Raw genomic sequence first — 19,716 nt, forward strand, 5'->3', positions numbered from 1 at the left:
GGAAGCCACTCTAGGAGACGCCTGCTGAGCATGCAACATGACCTGCTGGGAGAGTCCTTCGAGGCCAACCTCAAGAAATGTAAGGGAAATGGAGCCCCACGTACTCAAAGGCGAGTACACAGGGAGGCTAAAACTGTGTGGTCTCTCTAAGAAACTTCCTCTCAGCAGGTTCAAGTCAGCATGATCCGCCAAAAGAAGTGTTCTTGGGAGCCAAAAGCTGGTAGCAAGGGTTAGCCTCTCCCTAGGGATCAGAGGTCAGAAGGTGTTGCCTTGGAATCAGTCCTGGTGCAAGATGACTTGCTGTTTAATCATCAGTCAAGCAGGAACTCCCACACTCCCAAGCTCCTTGTTCCCTCCTCTACGAAGAAGAACACTATGACTGTAATAGCTAGCACAAATGTGGAAAGAGATTGCGGTCCCTACCCCCACAGAGAGGCTGTTCAAGGCCCTGCAAACGGAATTTGACTTTCATGCTTCAGAGCATTTCCTTATCCGCTCAGACTCCACTAACTTCTATTAAGTTTTCTGGCTTCACATCCCAACTCAAAGATTTTGCACATACACCCAGGCTGCCAGCCTGGTTGGAGGTTCTGGGTATTCTCAATGCTGTCTCCTGAGCAGGGAAGGCTCTGTTTTGACCTCTGTCTTAGAAACAAGGTGAATAGAGGCCCAGAATCTCTCCCCATCACATCTGCAGGTAGCAGACAACATGGGGATAAAGCTAATGGTTGGCAGGTAGAATCAGGATTCACCCTCTTGGTTGGCTGACTAGCAGCTTCAGTTCCCAGCACCCACATGGTGGCTTACCACCTGCTGTAACTCCAGTTCCAGGGGTTCAAACACCCTTCTTCTGGCCTCCCCAGCATCCTCCATGCCCATGGAGCACATAAACTCACACAGGTACACACATATATACATAAGTAAAGTTCTAAAAATCAATGGATATGCCTAGTCCTGCACTCCTGTTTTATTAAAAAGAAACAAAACCTGAGTTACAGAAGTGCTTATCTCAGGATGCTGGGATGAAATGATTCATATGAAGACAAGCAGACTCACGGTAGTCAGCTGGGAAGACAGTCAAGCTATGTGACTATGGTCAATGCATTTTCCTTTTTTATCTTTATCATCTATAATAAGAAGCTTGAGCCAGAAGATTCCAGAGGTCCCTTCCAGTTTGATGCATCACCTTAGGTCATGTAACCTATATATTTCTGTAATGTGTGTTCTGGTCCACTGCTTCTCAAAGTTCAGTGGGCATACAAACCATCTGGGAATCTTTTTAACACACAGCTTAGAATTTTCTAGGGCTGAGTTGGGGCCTGAGATTCTGCATTCCTGAAAAGCTCCCATCTGGGGTGAAGTTGCTGGTGTGAGGCCATGCTTTGACCAGCACAAACCGAGAAGAGTGGTGAGTTACTTTGATTGCATTCTCTCTCTGTGCTGACTACACCTTGAACATATTATTACACTTAATTCTCAATATTGAAGGGAATTACTATCAGTGCCCCAATTTTCTAGATTATGTGGAGATGAAGGCTAACGTATACAATGTGACCCGGCCAAGGTCATGAAGCTAGTATGTTGCAGATAATTCAGGTCTGTCTAACCACGAAACCATGAGTATGTGCTTGTGGTAACTGTGCCACATACATGTATGTGATCAGACTTGAGCCCAGGGTGCCTGAGTGAGAAAAGACTAGAAGAGAAGCAAATACACATTTGCTGTACATTTGCAAATGTATAGCAGTCTCTTGCATCTGCCTGCTCTGCATGGGTAATATTCATAAACTGCTTGAACCCTCCTGCCCATCTAGACCACGTGGAACCCCGAATCTGCTGCCTGGTACTGGGGTTCAGAGATCCTCACAGACTTAAAGATGCATAAATGGTTGCTTGATCTTTCCCTGACAGGCCGTGATGGCTGTAACAAAGGAAGAAAACTCTAGTTCGCACAAATGATTAGAGGAGAGAGGTTTAATCTTATTAATGAATTTGCTAATTGGCCTTCTGCCCCCAATCATCTCCAACTCCAGCTTTCACAGTGTCAGATGAAATGGAAGCAGATCCGGGGTGGTGTGAGACGTGCTAAGGGATTTTCCTTGGAGCCTGAAGGCAGCTCACTTGCTCAGCACGGCTAATGAAAAGTTGATTCAGTCTCTCCTTGAACACCACTTTCAGGCTCCCACCCCGTCTGACTGCCCGCCCCCCCCCAGTCTCCCAGGCTCCTGCTATGAGACCAGGAGGGAGGAGACTGACCTGGGGCTTCAGACCTTGGACTCTGCCATTGGCCAGAACCAGATTCTGCTGCCTTCTGGCCCGAGGGCCCCAGTGAAGCACTTCCCTTCTTGAGTCTCAGTCTCCTCTCCTGCAAAATGAAAACCACCATGGTGTCTTGTCCTGCACGGTTAAGGTAAAGCAACCCAGGACTGAGAAGAACAAGGTGCCTGGGATCTGGTAGAGGCTGGGCCAGTTTGGGGTTCTACTGGTGTTAGTATTGGCCCTGGAATCTGAGCTATGTTTTCAGACCTCGTGGTTGGGAATTTCTGATACCAACTGAACTTGACAACGTCCCATAGGTGGGAATGGCTACAAAATGACTCAGAATGTCAGTGACCATGGCTGTGATGGCTCTATGTCCCTGAGGTATAAAATCAGAAGTCACAGCTGAACGTTGTAGAGCATCCCTACAAATAGGGTGACACAATAGGAAAGGCTTTGTGACCTTGATCCTGTGGTCCTAACCATCACGCACCCCTCTCCTGGCACTCTGATTCTAACGAGGTCTCACTCTTGCTTCTGAACAGGCTTTTAATAGGACTTGGAATAATAAGAATTAATCCGAAGTATTGCTGTCACGGCTAGCTAGCACATGGGAAAAGAGCAATATCCCACCTGACTACGGCTACTTCTGGAAGGTGACCTACTTAAGAAAGCACCTGGAGGGAGCTGAAGAGCTGAAACTAGTTTCTCTGAAAGCTCCAGGACCCTTGGTCTCTCTTTCTCCCTCTTCCTTTCTAATTATGTTCCCTCCCTGCCTGATGAATGGGAGCATCGGCTGCAGGACCATTATGCAGAATGTTGCAGGCTTCTCCCCAGGCACAGACTTGGGTCTTGGATTTTTCCTTTGCACTCCTGTGTTCCTTAGTCATCACGCCACACAAACACCATCCCATCCATTCTTTCTTCTACACAGCCAACATCCATCAAGTCTAGGCCAGGTGTCAGGACTGATGGAGATTCTGGAATAAGAATCAGTCCCTGATATTGGGAGAGGAGGGGGTCTGTGGTTGGTATGTAAAATGAATAGAAAATGTCTTAATAAAGAAAAAACACCTAAAAAAAACTTTTACGTAAAAAAAAAAAAGGATCAGTCCCCAAGAGCCAGGCAGAGGGATAATTGTGTACACCCATTATAATAGCCTCAGTGTGTACATGATTGTGTGTGTGTGTGTGTGTGTGTGTGTGTGTGTGTGTGTGTGTGTATGTGTGTTACAGCATCAGTAGCCATAGGGAATAAGAGAAGGGGGCAATGTGCTCTGTCTGCAGGAGTGCGGGATGATTTTTGATGGGGCCTTGAAGAATATGTAGAAGTTCACCAGTTGACTGGGGGATAGAGGTGGAAGGGAATGAAAAAAAGAAATAAAATAAAAAGGAAAAGAAACATGACTGGTCCTGGGTTTCAGCACCAGGTTGGGGGGAAAAGGAATAAAAAGAAAAGGAAAGGAAAGGACATGGCTGGCCCTAGGTATGGTGGAGGAGGAAGTTTATTATAGATATGTGGGAAAGCATAGCCAGAGGCAGGAACATCTGGAAGAGTCCAAAGTGGACATGACCAGACTGAGCTGTGCCATGTGGGCGTGGGGAGGAGAAAGGGGGACCAGATACAGCAGCCAGGGGGCCTAAAGGCACAAAAAGAGTGGATAACCAAAATGTTTGATTTGTATAGGGAAGGGCAGCGGCGGGGAGGGCAGCCCAGCCCATGGAGAAGGTTAGGGTAGGGGACATAGCAGTGTATGCTAACTAGGAGGGCCCTGTAACAGGCAGGGACTGAGGGATGCAGAGAGAACCTGGAGGCTAGGTATGCTTGCTTTGATGTGTTGAATAGGCACCTCAGCCATTTGTATAAGGTTTGAAACCAAAGAGGAAGCAGGAGGTGCAGAAGCTGGAGTCAATCTTGGACAGAACTGACACCAGGGAGCAATGTCAGAGCATAGTTATGGGAATTGGCCAAGTGGACAAATGAATGGGTGGACATGTAGACCAGGTAACACTGACCTTGGAAAACAAGAGGTGATGTTGGAGAAGAATCCTTAACTTTCTTCCGACAAAAGTGTGAAGCCCAGAGACATGCTCCTCTCTCTCCACTTTCTCCACAGACACTACACACCTATTGATAACCAAGACTCCGCCCCTGCCCCCCAGGCCCTTCTATATCATGTTCTATAAGGTGCTTCCTATACATTTTGCTGCTAACTCTCTGTGCTAAAGTTTCCTGAGCCTTCGATTCCTCCACGCTTCCCTGTGGGGGCTGCTATGGTTCATCCCCTCTGAAGCTGATGTGAGAACTTAATTTCCATCAAGAAATATTAAGAAGGTGGGAAATTGAACTCTGGTGTTTAGAGCCTTTGGGGGGTTAGTGATTAGGATTCAATAAGGTCTTCAGAGTGGAGCCCCATCATCGAGTGCTGGGGGCGTTATAGGAAGAAAGGAAATCCCAAAGGTACCTCTCACCCTGGACACCCCATGTGTTTCAGGACTCTACCAGTGGGCTATTTTCGCCTCTGATCTCTAGAGCTCTGGACCAAAATAAGCTCTTTTTCTTCCAATTACTCAGTCTGTGGTCTTGTGTTGTTAGCAGCAGCCATGAACTGAGACAAATGCTTAGGTACAGGAATTGTGCAGCACAATCATTACTGTTCTTCGTGAAAAAAAAATAGTCTTCTGCTACAGTTTTCCCAGGACTTCATCATTCACTAATGCACCCATTCATTCATTCACTCATTTGTGGATACAGTCATTTAATCACATACTCACTCATTCAATCATCCTCTGCCATTCATTTGATTATTTACTTGCTACTTCATTCATTTTTCTCATTTATTGATTCTCTTATTCCTGCAACCATCCATCACTCACTCATCTGCTAAGGGATACACTCACTTACTCCTTCCCATATTTATAAAGCATTTACCCAGAAAAGTCCTTTCAGGTAGGCAAAGGGGTCCTAGTCCTCGGCGTATCCCTGGAACCAGACTGTAAGCACCTCTGAATTTAGGTAGCAGCCTGTCCCTTTACCCAATCCTTCTGTGACTATCAGGGGTTGCAGAGTGGGAACATTGCTCTCAGCACTTCCTTGCTGAATGGTAAACAGATTCAGTACACTTCATAGACAAAGCTAATGCAAAGCCAACAGACCAAATAACAGAATTCATTCAGGCAGAGAGCTGCTAACTGAAATTCCAGTGGTAAGCTAACCTTTCCTGTAGAGTCTGCAATTCTTAGAAATTATGAGAGACCAACCATCTCCTTGTTTATAGATTCCACTGGAAAATATTTACTGAGTACCTACTGTGTGCAAAGAACCAAGCTAGGCAAGGCATTGTAAACAATGACTCAGACACATTTCTGCCCCCCCCCCCCCAGAAGCCTATACTATGGTGATGGGGGGAGGTCTAAGGCCTCCACAGACTGTCTGATTCCAAGCATGACTTGTGAGTCAGGAGAGTGTACACCTTTAAAATGTTAGGAATTCAGATGGGAGAAGTCACTTCTCTCTGAGGCTTGGAGAAGGCTTCTTGAATATAGAAACAGGTGAGTGAGTTCTTGGAATTTGGGTAGAATTTGAATTAGTAAGTGAGATAGGGACTGGTGGTAAGAGTCTTCCAGAGCTTAAATCATGGACAGAGATGTTAAGATGAGAACAGTCCATGGCACATACATGTCTATTGCTTGGTACTCCCCTTTCAGAGATGAAGAAAAGGGTATTTCTAAAGCAAAGTGATTTGGCAATGGTCTCTGAGCCCAGGCTGGTGTGATTGTGTCCACAGCCTCTTCATGACTCTGCCCATTGCTACTTCCCAGGGCTGTCTAGGTAACACACCACTGTGTCCATCAACTTCAAGGCCAGGCTCATTGGGAATTCTATGCCTCTACAATCCTCCAAAGGGCTCTCCAATGTAGGACCCACAAGTCCAGTCTCTTATTTGACTCTGTCTTGTCATGTGACTTGATAAAAATCATCATAGCTGTGGATATTTTTCAGTGACTCAGTGGGCACCAGGGACGTCTAAAGCTCAGACTCTCAAAGTTCTGAATGTTGCACTTGATCATGGAGGAACTGGAGCCCAGTCACCTGAGTACCATGGGGCTAACTGCGAACAGGGAAGTCTCTGCTGGATGGGGCTGATCTAGTGTTTTCATGGAGTCTCCTGATTCCCACAGAGCCTTCAGCTGGCTTCTTTGCTTAGCCCCCTCCATATAGTCAGCCTTTCACACACATTCAAACCTAAAAGTGGAGTCTTTGAGGGGGGAGCGGGGAGAAGCGTTCTTGAAACTGTTGGCAAAAGAAACTACCTAGGACTAGGGATGGGGCCTGAAACCCCCAGGCAAGATTTTTCTTATTTTCAATTAAAGACACACCAAGATCCCAAACAGATGACAGAAAGTGATTGCTACACTTTTGTTCAGTGGCAAAGCTCTTAAATTACTTTAGGTTTCTGCTGCCTTTGGGGAGTGCTTCCCGAGCACGAGGTTGGGCTAGGTACATTCTTTTCCTAGCACTAATCACACTGGATTGCCGCCCTGTTTTAAAGTTGTGCATGTATTTTCAAGTTGTTTTTTAAGCACTTGTAGCTGGAGCAGAGTTTGCTGTGGTGCTTCCACGATCAGCCACAGTGCAGAGGTTAGTGGGCCGGAGCAGAGACTCAGCATGCCTGGTTTCTGGTCCTACTTACCTGTCCAGGGTTTGAAAGGGCCTGAAAGGCTGCTTACAGGAGAGCCTTATTCCGGGGATTCTGATGGCCTGAACAGCACAGCCATACACTGAACAGGACCTAAAAGTTGCTGACCACTGACCACTGACCATGTAGTGAGGTCTGTGCAAAGAAGCCCTTGCCTTCCATCATTCCCAAAACCCATGCGACACAACATCTATTTTAAGCTGGTAACCACTACTGTCCCTGATTCACAGTGGAAGAAAACAGGGCTTAGTCATACAGCTAGTGAGTGGTAGAGCCTGGATTTGAACCCAGCAGGGAGACAGATTCTTCTGTTGAAAATCCCCACCACCCTCTTCTGACTGCATCTAATTAGACCTGAGTCTGACATCTCAGAGACCAGAGCTGTGGCTCCAGTGACAGCACCAACAATGAAACCTTTAGAATCTGAGCACCAAATGGAACCTGAAAAAATATTCAGGAGACTGCCTCCCATTTACAGAGATCAAAACACATAAAGGAGAAAGTGGCCAGGGCAGGAAAGGATTCCTGATCATGAGTCTCCCAAGGGAACCCTGTCCATATTCTTAAGCCTCCTTAGAAGCCTCTTTTACTAATTTTCATTCTGATGGGCAAGACGGACAGTGAGGTTGGACTCTATTCTAGGGGCAAATACTTGGAGGAAAGGTGTACAGTTGCACTTGTGGACAGCTCAAGCTGATGTCTACTGCTCTGAATAGAAGGGCTGACTTGGGGACCCACCCAGTGAGCCTGGACCTTCCAGGAGCCACAGACACTCTTATAAAGATCAAATGAGAATGTTCAGATAAAACACTGTGCCAGGTACTCCATTGCGGCACACACTCTCCTCTGTCTTAAGTTCCTAGGAGAAAGAAGAAAGTTCTGTTGCCTCTGGGATCCTGCAGGAGCTACCCCCAGGTGGCCTGGATTTGGGACTGAGACTGGAATAGTAGAGGGTAACATCTGAGCCCCACAGCTGTATGCATCTCCATGGCCATCATTCACCCATCCTTTTGCTCTTACTAAAGTTTCTTCTAGTGGCTTCGGAAAGCACAGTATATGAGTCGAGGTACTCTCTCCCTCCACTTTCTCCATGTTCTCATCTAAAGTAGCATTCTCATCCATTTGATGTATATGAAAAATGAGGCTTATAGAAGTGAGTTTTGCCTAAGGTCCAAGACGGAAGTGACAGGGCTGAGATTCCCACCTCCACTACACTGGATTGTAGAGCCACAGATCTCTCTGTGATGTCTGCCTGCCTCTCGAAGAGATACAGACATTGTAGATGTTTTCAAAGAAACCTAAGTTAACTGTGCCCTACAGTCCCCTCCATGGCCTGTGGGATCTCATGCTCTCTTCCATCATCCCCTTCATGATGGGTGAGGAGACTTGCTGTTGAATACCATCCCAGTGAAGCCACACATTGGGATCCAGGAGAGGCAGCACTCAGTGCACCAAGACCCTGGGCCAAGGTCTGCAGACCTGCCTTTCTCTGAATGGCATCAGTGCCTTCCCTGCAGGGCAAAGAACTTAGCAAATAAGCAGAAGCCACTTCGATTCTGGTCTGTCATGCCAGCCTGGGCTCATCGCCTGGGACCTGCAGATGTCTTTCCATGGTATTCAGTCTCTCAGGACTAGACCCTTTCTTCCTGGGTAGCTCTATGGATGATCCCAACCAAGATGAGATGCAACGGGTCCTAGGAGGAGACTCAATGTGTGCTGGGGCTCACTATCACCCTAATACAGCTCTGGTCACTAGCTAGCATAAGGTGGGTATTGTGCCCCCACCTGTAGTCAGAATATGTTAAATATCAGAACTTGAACAGCTGAGTGTGAAACTATTTAGAATCCTTCTGCTATCTGCAATGGCATTTGAGCATTAAGCAAACCAAGCACATCATTATCGTTTTTCTTAATTTTTCCAGTCTTTTTTTTACCCCTATAAGCAACTTTCTGTCTGTTGAAAAAGAAGCCTGCATTGTGAGCCTTGGCCCAACAAGGTCACCCAGCTCCACACAGACATCTGACAACTGTCCCACCAGTGACCGGAATGCCTCAGCTGGAGAAAGGCAGCGGTAGGGCAGGCTCTTGACAGGGGGATCCCATGATATGTGAGCTTTGCCTTCCCATCTCTCCAGCTGCCTCTTCACAGCTCTCTCCATTCCCCGAAGTCCTCAGACCTTAGCAGCTCACACACCTTAACCATGTTGTGTTCTTTCCTGCAGACTCCCTGTGTCCCAGGACCAGTGCCTGTGGGCCTGCGCCTGGGGCTTTCACCACCTGGATGTAGCTGATTCCTTTTGGCTTGCAGAGGTTTTAAGGGTGGACAGGCAAGTCACCGTCAGCACCTGGCAAAGCATGGCCATTCCCAAGGAGGCATGCATGAGTGCAAGCACCCTTGCTGGATGCTCGAGGTTGTACCAACGTCAGCCCTAATGGGAGCGGGAAGAGCCTCCCAACATTTCCACCCAGTCCAGAGAACGCAGCTTTCTCCACCTGTGAATCTGCCTAGTCTTGTTCCCATATATTCTCCAGAAGAGAAGGGTCCAGCTGCCCCTGAAGGGGCCCAGCGCCCACCCTGACTGCTGCCCCTGGTGTTCACACCAACCCTCCCACGAGGTTTATGCTCCTTGGATACAAGAGGCTGTCCAGAACCTTCATGGTTAGGGGATTTGGAACTAAGAGACAGACATTGCATCCCAACACAACACCCAGCACTCCCAAACCTATCCAGGGGAGCAAACGGAGGACAGAGTGCTTACCTTTAGAGGGTCGCCTTTGTTTGGTCTGCAGGGATGAGAAGGTGCCCATGACGGCCCCCATGGTAGTGAAGACTTGTGAGAGACTTGGGACCCCAGGCCCTGCCTCTCCCCTCCCCTGAAAAGAAATCGACGTGGATTGCCCACTCTGAATTGGAGGAGAGGAAAAGCAAGAAAGCAAAAAGCCCCGGGCAGCTCGCCTGCAGCTTGGTATTCAGAGAGCGTGGGGCCGGGGTGCCAGGAGCTTCTGGCTGCTGCTGTCTTCAGCCCGGCACATGCACTGACTCCCAGGGCCAGCAGCTCGCTGGAGCCTTAGCAGGCGCCCCCCAGTGCGGGCATCCAGCCGAGCTTCTGGCCTCGCCGAGGGCCGAGCCCCGAGTCCCGAGCCCCGAAGCCTGCCTGGTGCTGGACACGGGGCCGGCGCGCCCGCCCGGCGGAGGCTGCCGAGCCCGCGCCGCGTGCGGTGCGGGAGCCGCGCTCCGCCCGCCCCTGCTGCCGCCGGGCCGCTCCGCCCTGCGCTCGGGCTGGGTCTCAGGGGGCCGAGTACCAATCATGAATGAACCGCGCCGGGGACTGGCGCGGAGCAGAGCCCGACTGCGCACCGGGCGAGTGGGGTGGCAGAGGCGGCTTCGGGGGACCAAGGAGGGGCGGGGTGGGGACCGACCCGGCCCTGCTGCCAGCGCCGTACTTCTCCTGGCTGTGCGGGTCGTCGGGAATGCCCTCCTGGGCAGACAGACCCAGTCAGGGACCTGGCTGGTGGGTGCAGCTTGGGAAAGGGTCAGCAGGTGGCCCCCAGGATGAACTTGAATGTGTATGAGTGTGAGGGGTGTGTGTGTGTGTGTGTGTGTGTGTGTGTGTGTGTGTGTGTGTGTGTGTGTTGGAGGGTGTTGAGATTTCGTTTGACTTCAGAGAAAATCACATTTAACCACTGCTTGCCTTCCTGGAGTAGGGAAAGTCTACCTCACCAAGGAAGAAGGACACCCCTAAATTCTCTAGGAGGTGTTGAATGCCCCAAGGCCAGGGCTCATTTCTGGTGACAGGAAGTGGGGAAAGGCCCTTGCTGCCCCTCCCCCTCTTCCCTCCCTGGTTTGCTCACTTACCTGCAGTTAGCACAGTGGGCGGCACTTGAGTTAGCGCCTCCGGGGATAACCCTTGAATTTAGAAAGCAGTCTCCCTGGCATGGCCTTCCCACTCAAGGCACAAGGACCCTCAAGCCCCATTGCAGATTTCCAATGAAAAGGCAATGACTGGGGATCTCTGGCCTCACCTCCTGGTGGCAACTGATGGCAGGTGTCTCCCTAGAAAGCTCAGGAATTTCCTCTTCTCCAGCCCAGCTCCCTGTCCGTCCTGTTCTGTCTGTCCTGTCCTGTCTGTCCGAATGTCAGCTGAGAATTCCATGAGCATTTGCACTGAGAATCCCCAAGCCAGGCTGCTCTCAGACCCCTGTCCAGTCATTTCCTCACAGACACATGCTGTGTTTGGAGCTCACAGTGTCCCTCAACATATGGCTTCATAAACATGTACACATATATACTAGCATGAACATATGGGCACAGGTCCCTCAAGCCTACACAGACATTGCTATGCTGCACACAGACAGACTCAAAACACTGTATTACACCCATGAGGGTGCATCTATAAGACCCCAGCCAAGTCCCTCATAGGTGTACATGGTGCAAAAAGCCATCATCTCTCTCTCTCTCTCTCTCTCACACACACACACACACACACACACACACACACACACACACAAACTTGCACATACAGGAATGCAGTCTGACTCTAGGCATATATGACCAATGAGGAGCTACCTCTCTTCACCCAGCCCATCAGCTGCCCTTCAGGGCCACACGTGGTCTCCAACTTGGCCCAGGGACTCGGAATATCGAGCTTCGCCTCCACAGCACTTAACTCTTGCTCAAGTTCCAACACATCCCGTTTTGGGCAGCAGGGAAGGAGTGCTCAGAACCGTATGTTCCTTTCATTTGCATGGCCCCTTGCTGTGGCACCACATCACCCGTTTGACACCCACAGAAGTCCCATAGGCTGGTTAGGTCAGGCCTGCCACCACCATGGAGAGAAACTGAGGCTTGTCCCTGATGAAGAACTTGTCTAAAGTTGTCCCGTCAGGACTCGGGGTTAGAACTCATTATCCAGGCTGTCTTGTATTCTCTAAGGTCATTCATATTGGCAGCTGAGGGCACTAGGACTCTAGGCTGAAAAGGCCCCCAAGGGTCTTTGCCTGTCTCTCAGCAATGTCACATGGAGGTGTACCAAACTGCTCCTCATGGCTTTGCTAGTCACATGATCTGAATACCCATAAGCAGGGCAGTAGTTGAGAGGTGACCAAAGGCTAGGATGCCACTCTCTCATTTCCTCCCTCCAATCCTCTGAAGAAGCAGCCTACAGGGGAATCTCTCTGTTTTACAGACCAAATGTGGCTAAGCTCCTCTACAGGTGCTGCATTTGGTTGCCTCTGAGCCTGGGAATAACATGAAGTCACCAATATGAAGTCCCACGTGCTGAACCTTTTGTAGCCTGGCTTCCTCCACCGATTCTCCCTCTCTATTGGTCATCCTTTGAGAGATCTAACCACACAAGCTCCCACTATTCCCCAAAAGTGCCCTCTATGGCCCTGCCTCAGGGCCTTTGCATATCATCTGCCTAGGCTATCCCCCATCCCTTTCTCTATCTGGTGATACATTGCCTGTCTTTGATGTATCTCGTCTCCACTGGAGCCTCTCCTGGCCCCCAGCCGGAGCCTCCTTGGAGTTTCCATGGCACTTGAGGCTTCTTTACCCACCTTACAACCTTTGATTTCATTGTCCTTTTTCTTGTCTGGCTTTATCTATGGATTGCTTTAGCTCTACCCTGTCTCTTCAGCTGCTGGTGACATGGAGCAGCCACTCTGTGTGGAAGGGAAATGGGAGGAAGGACTCTTCTTTGCTCAGTGTCTTGGTCACTTTCCTATTGTTGTGAAGAGATACCATGGCTGAGGTAACCTATGGAAGAAAGAATTTACTGGGGACTTGCTTAGAGCTTCAGAAGGTGAGTCCATGCCCTTCATGGCAGGGAGGCAGGGAGAGGCAGGCAGGGAGTCAGGGAGTCAGGGAGGAGGGAGGAGGGAGGGAGGAAGAGAAGGAGGGAGAGAGGCAGAGAGGTAGGCAGGGAGGCAAGGAGGGAGGGAGGGAGGGAGGGAGAGGAGGGAGGGTGAGAGGCAGGAGGCAGGGGAGGGAGGAGGAGGGCAGGGAGGAGGGGGAGGGGAGAGAAGGAGGGAGAGGCAGGAGGCAGGGGAGGGGGGAGGGAGGGGAGGGGAGGGAGGAAGAGATGGAGGGAGGGAGGGAGGAAGGGAGGCAGGGAGGGAGGAAGAGAAGGAGGGAAGGAGGCAGGCAGAAAGGCAGGAAGAGAGGCAGCCAACCAGGAAGGCAAGGTAGCTGAGAGCTACATTCTGATGAACACTCACAAGACAGAGAGAGCTAACTGCCAGTGATGTGGGCTTTTGAAACCTGGAAGCCCAACTCCTGTGACACATCTCCTCTAACAAGAACATAACCTCTTAAATCTTTACAATCCCACCACCTAGGGACCAAGAACTCAAATCTATGAGCCTATGGGGGCCATTCTCATCCAAACCTCCACACTCAGTGATCCAATAAAAATTGATGACTTCTAGATTACTCTTGACCATTTAAGAAGCACACTTTCTCAAGTGAAGATTCATTCACTCACTCACTCACTCATTCAACAACTGTTTGTGATGTATCTACCCTCAACCAAATAGCTACACTCATAATAGCCCATTTAGTCTTGATATTACTCTAAGGGTAGGTATTATCTGCAGATAAACAACACACACACACACACACACACACACACACACACACCACACACACACACACTGTGCAACAGAAAAGCAGACATCACATGGGAGATGTTCATCAAGAAATCTGAGGAATCCATGGAGAAGAACCCGAGGAATAAGGGAGAGGGAGGCAAAAGCAGCCCCTCCCCTGCCTCTTGAGACTTGCAACACAGCAGCAGACAATGTGGGAGAGATGTGCCCAGGGGCTGCTGAAGGAGCATGCCATCAGTCACTCTGGCTGCAGGGGCTAGCAGCCCTGCAGTCTCTGACAGAAGTACTGGCTATCCCGACAGCTTCATCCTACTGGATCCTACCAGAGTTTCAGTGCTTCACGTCCCTCCACTTTTCAGATGAACTTGCCTGTGTGTACCTCATTTCCAGCTTCTGACTCCCTCTCATCTGTCCTAGCATGAACTAATCTTTGTGCTCCAAATTCGTCACATTATAGTTGTAACCCCTAGCCTGGCTGCATCTGGAGACTGAATCTCAAGGAAATAATTCAGGTTGAATGAGGACACAAGGGTAGAACTCTGGTTTTCTCTCTTCTCTCTCTCTCTCTCTCTCTCTCTCTCTCTCTCTCTCTCTCTCCCTCCCTCCCTCCCTCCCTCTCCCTCTCTCTCACACACTCTCACTCATACACACACACTCTCTCGCTCAGAAAAAAATACCATATCCACTCCGTGTCCTCCGCATGCACAAAGACAGGTGTACACACTGAGATCCGGTGGCCATTTGCGATCAAAGATGGAGACCTCACCAGACTTTAGGTCTTGATTGTGGACTCCCTGTGTCTGGAGCTGCAAGAGACAGGCCCCTAATGCCTGAGTCACACTGAGTATGTCCAGACTACACCCTCAGCATGCTCAGGATGCTCAGGAAACAAGGCTTGCCTTCAGACATGAGTTTCCAAATAGTACTCCGTTAGGGTTAGGGCATTCCTTTGAGGCTGTTCAGGGGAAAAGCGTGGGGTGGTCAGAGGTCTGTGTAGCTGCTTGTCTGAGCATATTTAACATCAAGCCCCTTCTCTCCTCCTCTGCCCACTCTCCCTGCTCTCTTCCCTTTTCATTTCATTTCTCTGCTATGCACCTCAACCTTTCTTCATCCCCTCTCCTTTCCTTCCGACTCATTCTTCCCTCAACCTCATCTTCCCATCCATCCGGTCAATGGCAGCTCCCCCACCACCATCAAATGTGATGAGGTGTCTGGAGTGCAGCAGCTGGTAGCACTGGGTTTGGATGCCCGTTGCTGTGTGATGCCGGGCATGATGAGTCCTTTCTCTGAGCCTTACTTTCATCTTGTGCATTATATGGACACTGCCGCCCCCCACCCCCCCACCCCCCCGCTGCTGTGAGTTTGGTGAGATGCTTCTCACAAGGCCCTCAGTAGGTGCCTAACACAGAGACAAGCCTGTGACCGAAGGCACCTGCTGCTCCTGCCTCTGTAGGCCAGGCGTGGCGCGGCATTAATGGATGCAGAACCGAGGAAGCCTCAGCCTTCCCCGTGGCTTCCATCTTTGCTCTTCATCTGTCGGGTAGGAAATCTATTCTTGGGGTCCCCATCTGGTATTAAAAGACTGAGATTAGCGAAGGCAGAGAATGAGGTTGGCACCCAATCACGTGCAGTTCGGGTCTATGCTCACTGCTGTTTTGTGCCACTTCCCAAAGGTTCAGCATGCGTAAGTCGGGCCTCCTCAGATAGACTGGGGTTTAAGAAAGCAAAGGCTGAAGCTCCTGTTTTGCATACAGCCCCACCCCCACCCTGGCCCCACCCCCACCCATGAAGCTAAACCTGGTCCAGAGCCTCTTCAGGGTCCACAGATATTCAACTTGACACCACTCAAGATGGAAAGGTGGCTTTATCACTTAGCTTCTGGGGTCAAGACCCTTCTACTAATGTGTCTCTGGGTGTCCACTTCTTCATTTGACATATGGCATGGGTTGGCTTGAGGACTGGTCAAGACCAATAAAGAGAAAGAGCATTGGTCCCCTCTCCAAAGCACTCAGTGGGTATATTGTCGTTTACTTGGGGTGTCATTTAGTTATTCAGCCATTGACTCTGCACATGTTTGCTAGGCATCATTGGTCTGTCACTCCTGATCACACGAGTCCACATTGAGTAAGAAAAAGCAAGAATCCCTGAGCTCACACAGCTGCCAGTGTGTGGCTGCAGACTGTCCATCCAGCAGATCAGTTCCTCACAATCTCAGGTCATGCTGGAAGGAAAGGAGGCTGCTTGGGGTGGCAGGAGGATCCTCACAGGATAGTCCTGTGCAGACTGATGCTATGGGCACCATGGAGCTTCAAAGGTCAGGGAAGTGAATGCAACTTTCAAGTCAGGTTGTGAGTTCCAGATTTGCTATGTGACCTTGGGCAAAGTATCTGACCTTGGGGAGCCTCCCTTCCCACCTTTCATTCTGTCAACATCAATGCCAGGAACAGGGTGAAGCTGAAAGTGACTATGATTATAAAATTGCATGCTGGGGGTCTCTGGAGCAGTCCTGACTTAGAAACATCACCCTGTGCCTCAGTTTCCCCTGGTGGTCCCTTTTGCTTATATTTCCCCTGTCTCCTCAGGAAGAAGAGATCTTTGAAAGGGCTTGGGCTCAGGAGGAGCCTCCTCTCAGACTGTGTCCCTGTGCATCAAGCATGGCCTCATCTGTCGAAGCTGATCATGTTCTCTTGGGAGCAGGACTGACGTGCGCTGCAAGGGAAGGGTGGAGGGGGCTGGGGACACCCGAACTCACAGGCTCTGCCACGTGTCCTGATGGCTACACTGCCCCAAGGGATCCCCCTTCACGCTCTAGTGCTGGCACAGCCTCCACCGAGGCTGGGTGAGTTCAGACAGAGTGCAGCCACCCACGCAGCTGAGGCTCTGGCAGCAGAGTGCTGAGTTACCCAGATCCTGCGGGGGAGGGGGAGATTCCTGGAGCCCAGAGGTTGGTGCCCACACTACGCTAGGAACAGGGCAGACACTTCACGGACCTCCATGGACTGGCTCTCCAGGGATGGGTGAGGGAAGATGGGTGGATTCAAATCTGTTCGAACAGCAAAGTATCAGGAGACACTGTAGACCTAGCCCCCAGAACAGGCACAAGTGCACGGGCACACACTCACATAGTACAGAACCCATGGCTCTCCCATGAAACACATTTGTGGATATCTGGGTCAAAGAAACTCCACTCATGGAGGAAGGAAGGGACATGATCCAAGGGAGGGTGGAGAGAGAAGGAGGGAGAGAGGGCAGGGAGGCAGGGGAGGGGAGGGAGGGAAGGAAGGAGGGAGGGAGGGAAGGGGGGGAGGGGAAGAGATGGGAGGGAGGGAGGGAGGAAAGGGAGGCAGGGAGGGAGGAAGAGATGGAGGGAAGGAGGCAGGCAGGCAGGCAGGAAGAGAGGCAGCCAACCAGGAAGGCAAGGTTAGCTGAGAGCTACATTCTAATGAACACTCACAAGACAGAGAGAGCTAACTGCCAGTGATGTGGGCTTTTGAAACCTGGAAGCCCAACTCCTGTGACACATCTCCTCTAACAAGAACATAACCTCTTAAATCTTTACAATCCCACCACCTAGGAACCAAGAACTCAAATCTATGAGCCTATTGGGGCCATTCTCATCCAGACCTCCACACTCAGTGATCAATAAAAATTGATGACTTCTAGATTACTCTTGACCATTTAAGAAGCACACTTTCTCAAGTGAAGATTCATTCACTCACTCACTCACTTATTCAACAACTGTTTGTGATGTATCTACCCTCAACCAATAGCTACACTCATAATAGCCCATTTAGTCTTGATATTACTCTAAGGGGTAGGTATTATCTGCAGATAAACAACACACACACAACACACACACACACACACACACACACACACACACACACTGTGCAACAGAAAAGCAGACATCACATGGGAGATGTTCATCAAGAAATCTGAGGAATCCATGGAGAAGAACCTGAGGAATAAGGGAGAAGGGAGGCAAAAGCAGCCCCTCCCCTGCCTCTTGAGACTTGCAACACAGCAGCAGACAATGTGGGAGAGATGTGCCCAGGGGCTGCTGAAGGAGCATGCCATCAGTCTGGCTGCAGGGGCTAGCAGCCCTGCAGTCTCTGACAGAAGTACTGGCTATCCCGACAGCTTCATCCTACTGGATCCTACCAGAGTTTCAGTGCTTCACGTCCCTCCACTTTTCAGATGAACTTGCCTGTGTGTACCTCATTTCCAGCTCTGACTCCCTCTCATCTGTCCTAGCATGAACTAAATCTTTGTTGCTCCAAATTCGTCACATTATAGTTGTAACCCCTATGCCTGGCTGCATCTGGAGACTGAATCTCAAGGAAAATAATTCAGGTTGAATGAGGGACACAAGGGTAGAACTCTGGTTTTCTCTCTCTCTCTCTCTCTCTCTCTCTCTCTCTCTCTCTCTCTCCTCCCTCCCTCCCTCCCCTCCTCCCCCTCTCTCTCACACCCTCTCACTCATACACACACACTCTCTCGCTCAGAAAAAAATACCATATCCACTCCGTGTCCTCCGCATGCACAAAGACAGGTGTACACACTGAGACCCAGTCAGGGACCTGGCTGGTGGGTGCAGCTTGGGAAAAGGGTCAGCAGGTGGCCCCCAGGATGAACTTGAATGTGTATGAGTGTGAGGGGTGTGGTGTGTGTGTGTGTGTGTGTTGTGTGTGTGTGTGTGTGTGTGTGTGTGTGTTGGAGGGTGTTGAGATTTCGTTTGACTTCAGAGAAAATCACATTTAACCACTGCTTGCCTTCCTGGAGTAGGGAAAGTCTACCTCACCAAGGAAGAAGGACACCCCTAAATTCTCTAGGAGGTGTTGAATGCCCCAAGGCCAGGGCTCATTTCTGGTGACAGGAAGTGGGGAAAGGCCCTTGCTGCCCCTCCCCCTCTTCCCTCCCTGGTTTGCTCACTTACCTGCAGTTAGCACAGTGGGCGGCACTTGAGTTAGCGCCTCCGGGGATAACCCTTGAATTTAGAAAGCAGTCTCCCTGGCATGGCCTTCCCACTCAAGGCACAAGGACCCTCAAGCCCCATTGCAGATTTCCAATGAAAAGGCAATGACTGGGATCTCTGGCCTCACCTCCTGGTGGCAACTGATGGCAGGTGTCTCCCTAGAAAGCTCAGGAATTTCCTCTTCTCCAGCCCAGCTCCCTGTCCGTCCTGTTCTGTCTGTCCTGTCCTGTCTGTCCGAATGTCAGCTGAGAATTCCATGAGCATTTGCACTGAGAATCCCCAAGCCAGGCTGCTCTCAGACCCCTGTCCAGTCATTTCCTCACAGACACATGCTGTGTTTGGAGCTCACAGTGTCCCTCAACATATGGCTTCATAAACATGTACACATATATACTAGCATGAACATATGGGCACGGGTCCCTCAAGCCTACACAGACATTGCTATGCTGCACACAGACAGACTCAAAACACTGTATTACACCCATGAGGGTGCATCTATAAGACCCCAGCCAAGTCCCTCATAGGTGTACATGGTGCAAAAAGCCATCATCTCTCTCTCTCTCTCTCTCTCTCTCTCTCTCTCTCTCTCTCTCTCTCACACACACACACACACACACACACACACACACAAACTTGCACATACAGGAATGCAGTCTGACTCTAGGCATATATGACCAATGAGGAGCTACCTCTCTTCACCCAGCCCATCAGCTGCCCTTCAGGGCCACACGTGGTCTCCAACTTGGCCCAGGGACTCGGAATATCGAGCTTCGCCTCCACAGCACTTAACTCTTGCTCAAGTTCCAACACATCCCGTTTTGGGCAGCAGGGAAGGAGTGCTCAGAACCGTATGTTCCTTTCATTTGCATGGCCCCTTGCTGTGGCACCACATCACCCGTTTGACACCCACAGAAGTCCCATAGGCTGGTTAGGTCAGGCCTGCCACCACCATGGAGAGAAACTGAGGCTTGTCCCTGATGAAGAACTTGTCTAAAGTTGTCCCGTCAGGACTCGGGGTTAGAACTCATTATCCAGGCTGTCTTGTATTCTCTAGGGTCATTCATATTGGCAGCTGAGGGCACTAGGACTCTAGGCTGAAAAGGCCCCCAAGGGTCTTTGCCTGTCTCTCAGCAATGTCACATGGAGGTGTACCAAACTGCTCCTCATGGCTTT

The 19,716-nt window shown here is 50.2% G+C and overlaps 1 protein-coding gene across 4 annotated transcripts in view; it reads right to left on the minus strand.

Moving 5' to 3' along the window:
• Window positions 1-19,716, minus strand: part of Kcnip1 (potassium voltage-gated channel interacting protein 1) — a 405,992-nt gene that overhangs the window by 218,808 nt on the left and 167,468 nt on the right. For 2 of the 4 annotated variants that reach the window (XM_036197227.1, XM_036197225.1), the window contains exon 1: window positions 9,719-9,839. The exons of the other annotated variants lie outside the window; for them this stretch is intronic. In XM_036197227.1, the coding sequence (XP_036053120.1) occupies window positions 9,719-9,779 (61 nt within the window). In that variant the 5' untranslated portion in view covers window positions 9,780-9,839. Of the gene's footprint in view, window positions 1-9,718; window positions 9,840-19,716 lie in introns of those variants that run through there. 4 annotated transcript variants of the gene reach the window in all.

This window comes from Onychomys torridus, chromosome 8 (genome assembly GCF_903995425.1).
Source record: "Onychomys torridus chromosome 8, mOncTor1.1, whole genome shotgun sequence".
NCBI classification, from domain to species: domain Eukaryota; kingdom Metazoa; phylum Chordata; class Mammalia; order Rodentia; family Cricetidae; genus Onychomys; species Onychomys torridus.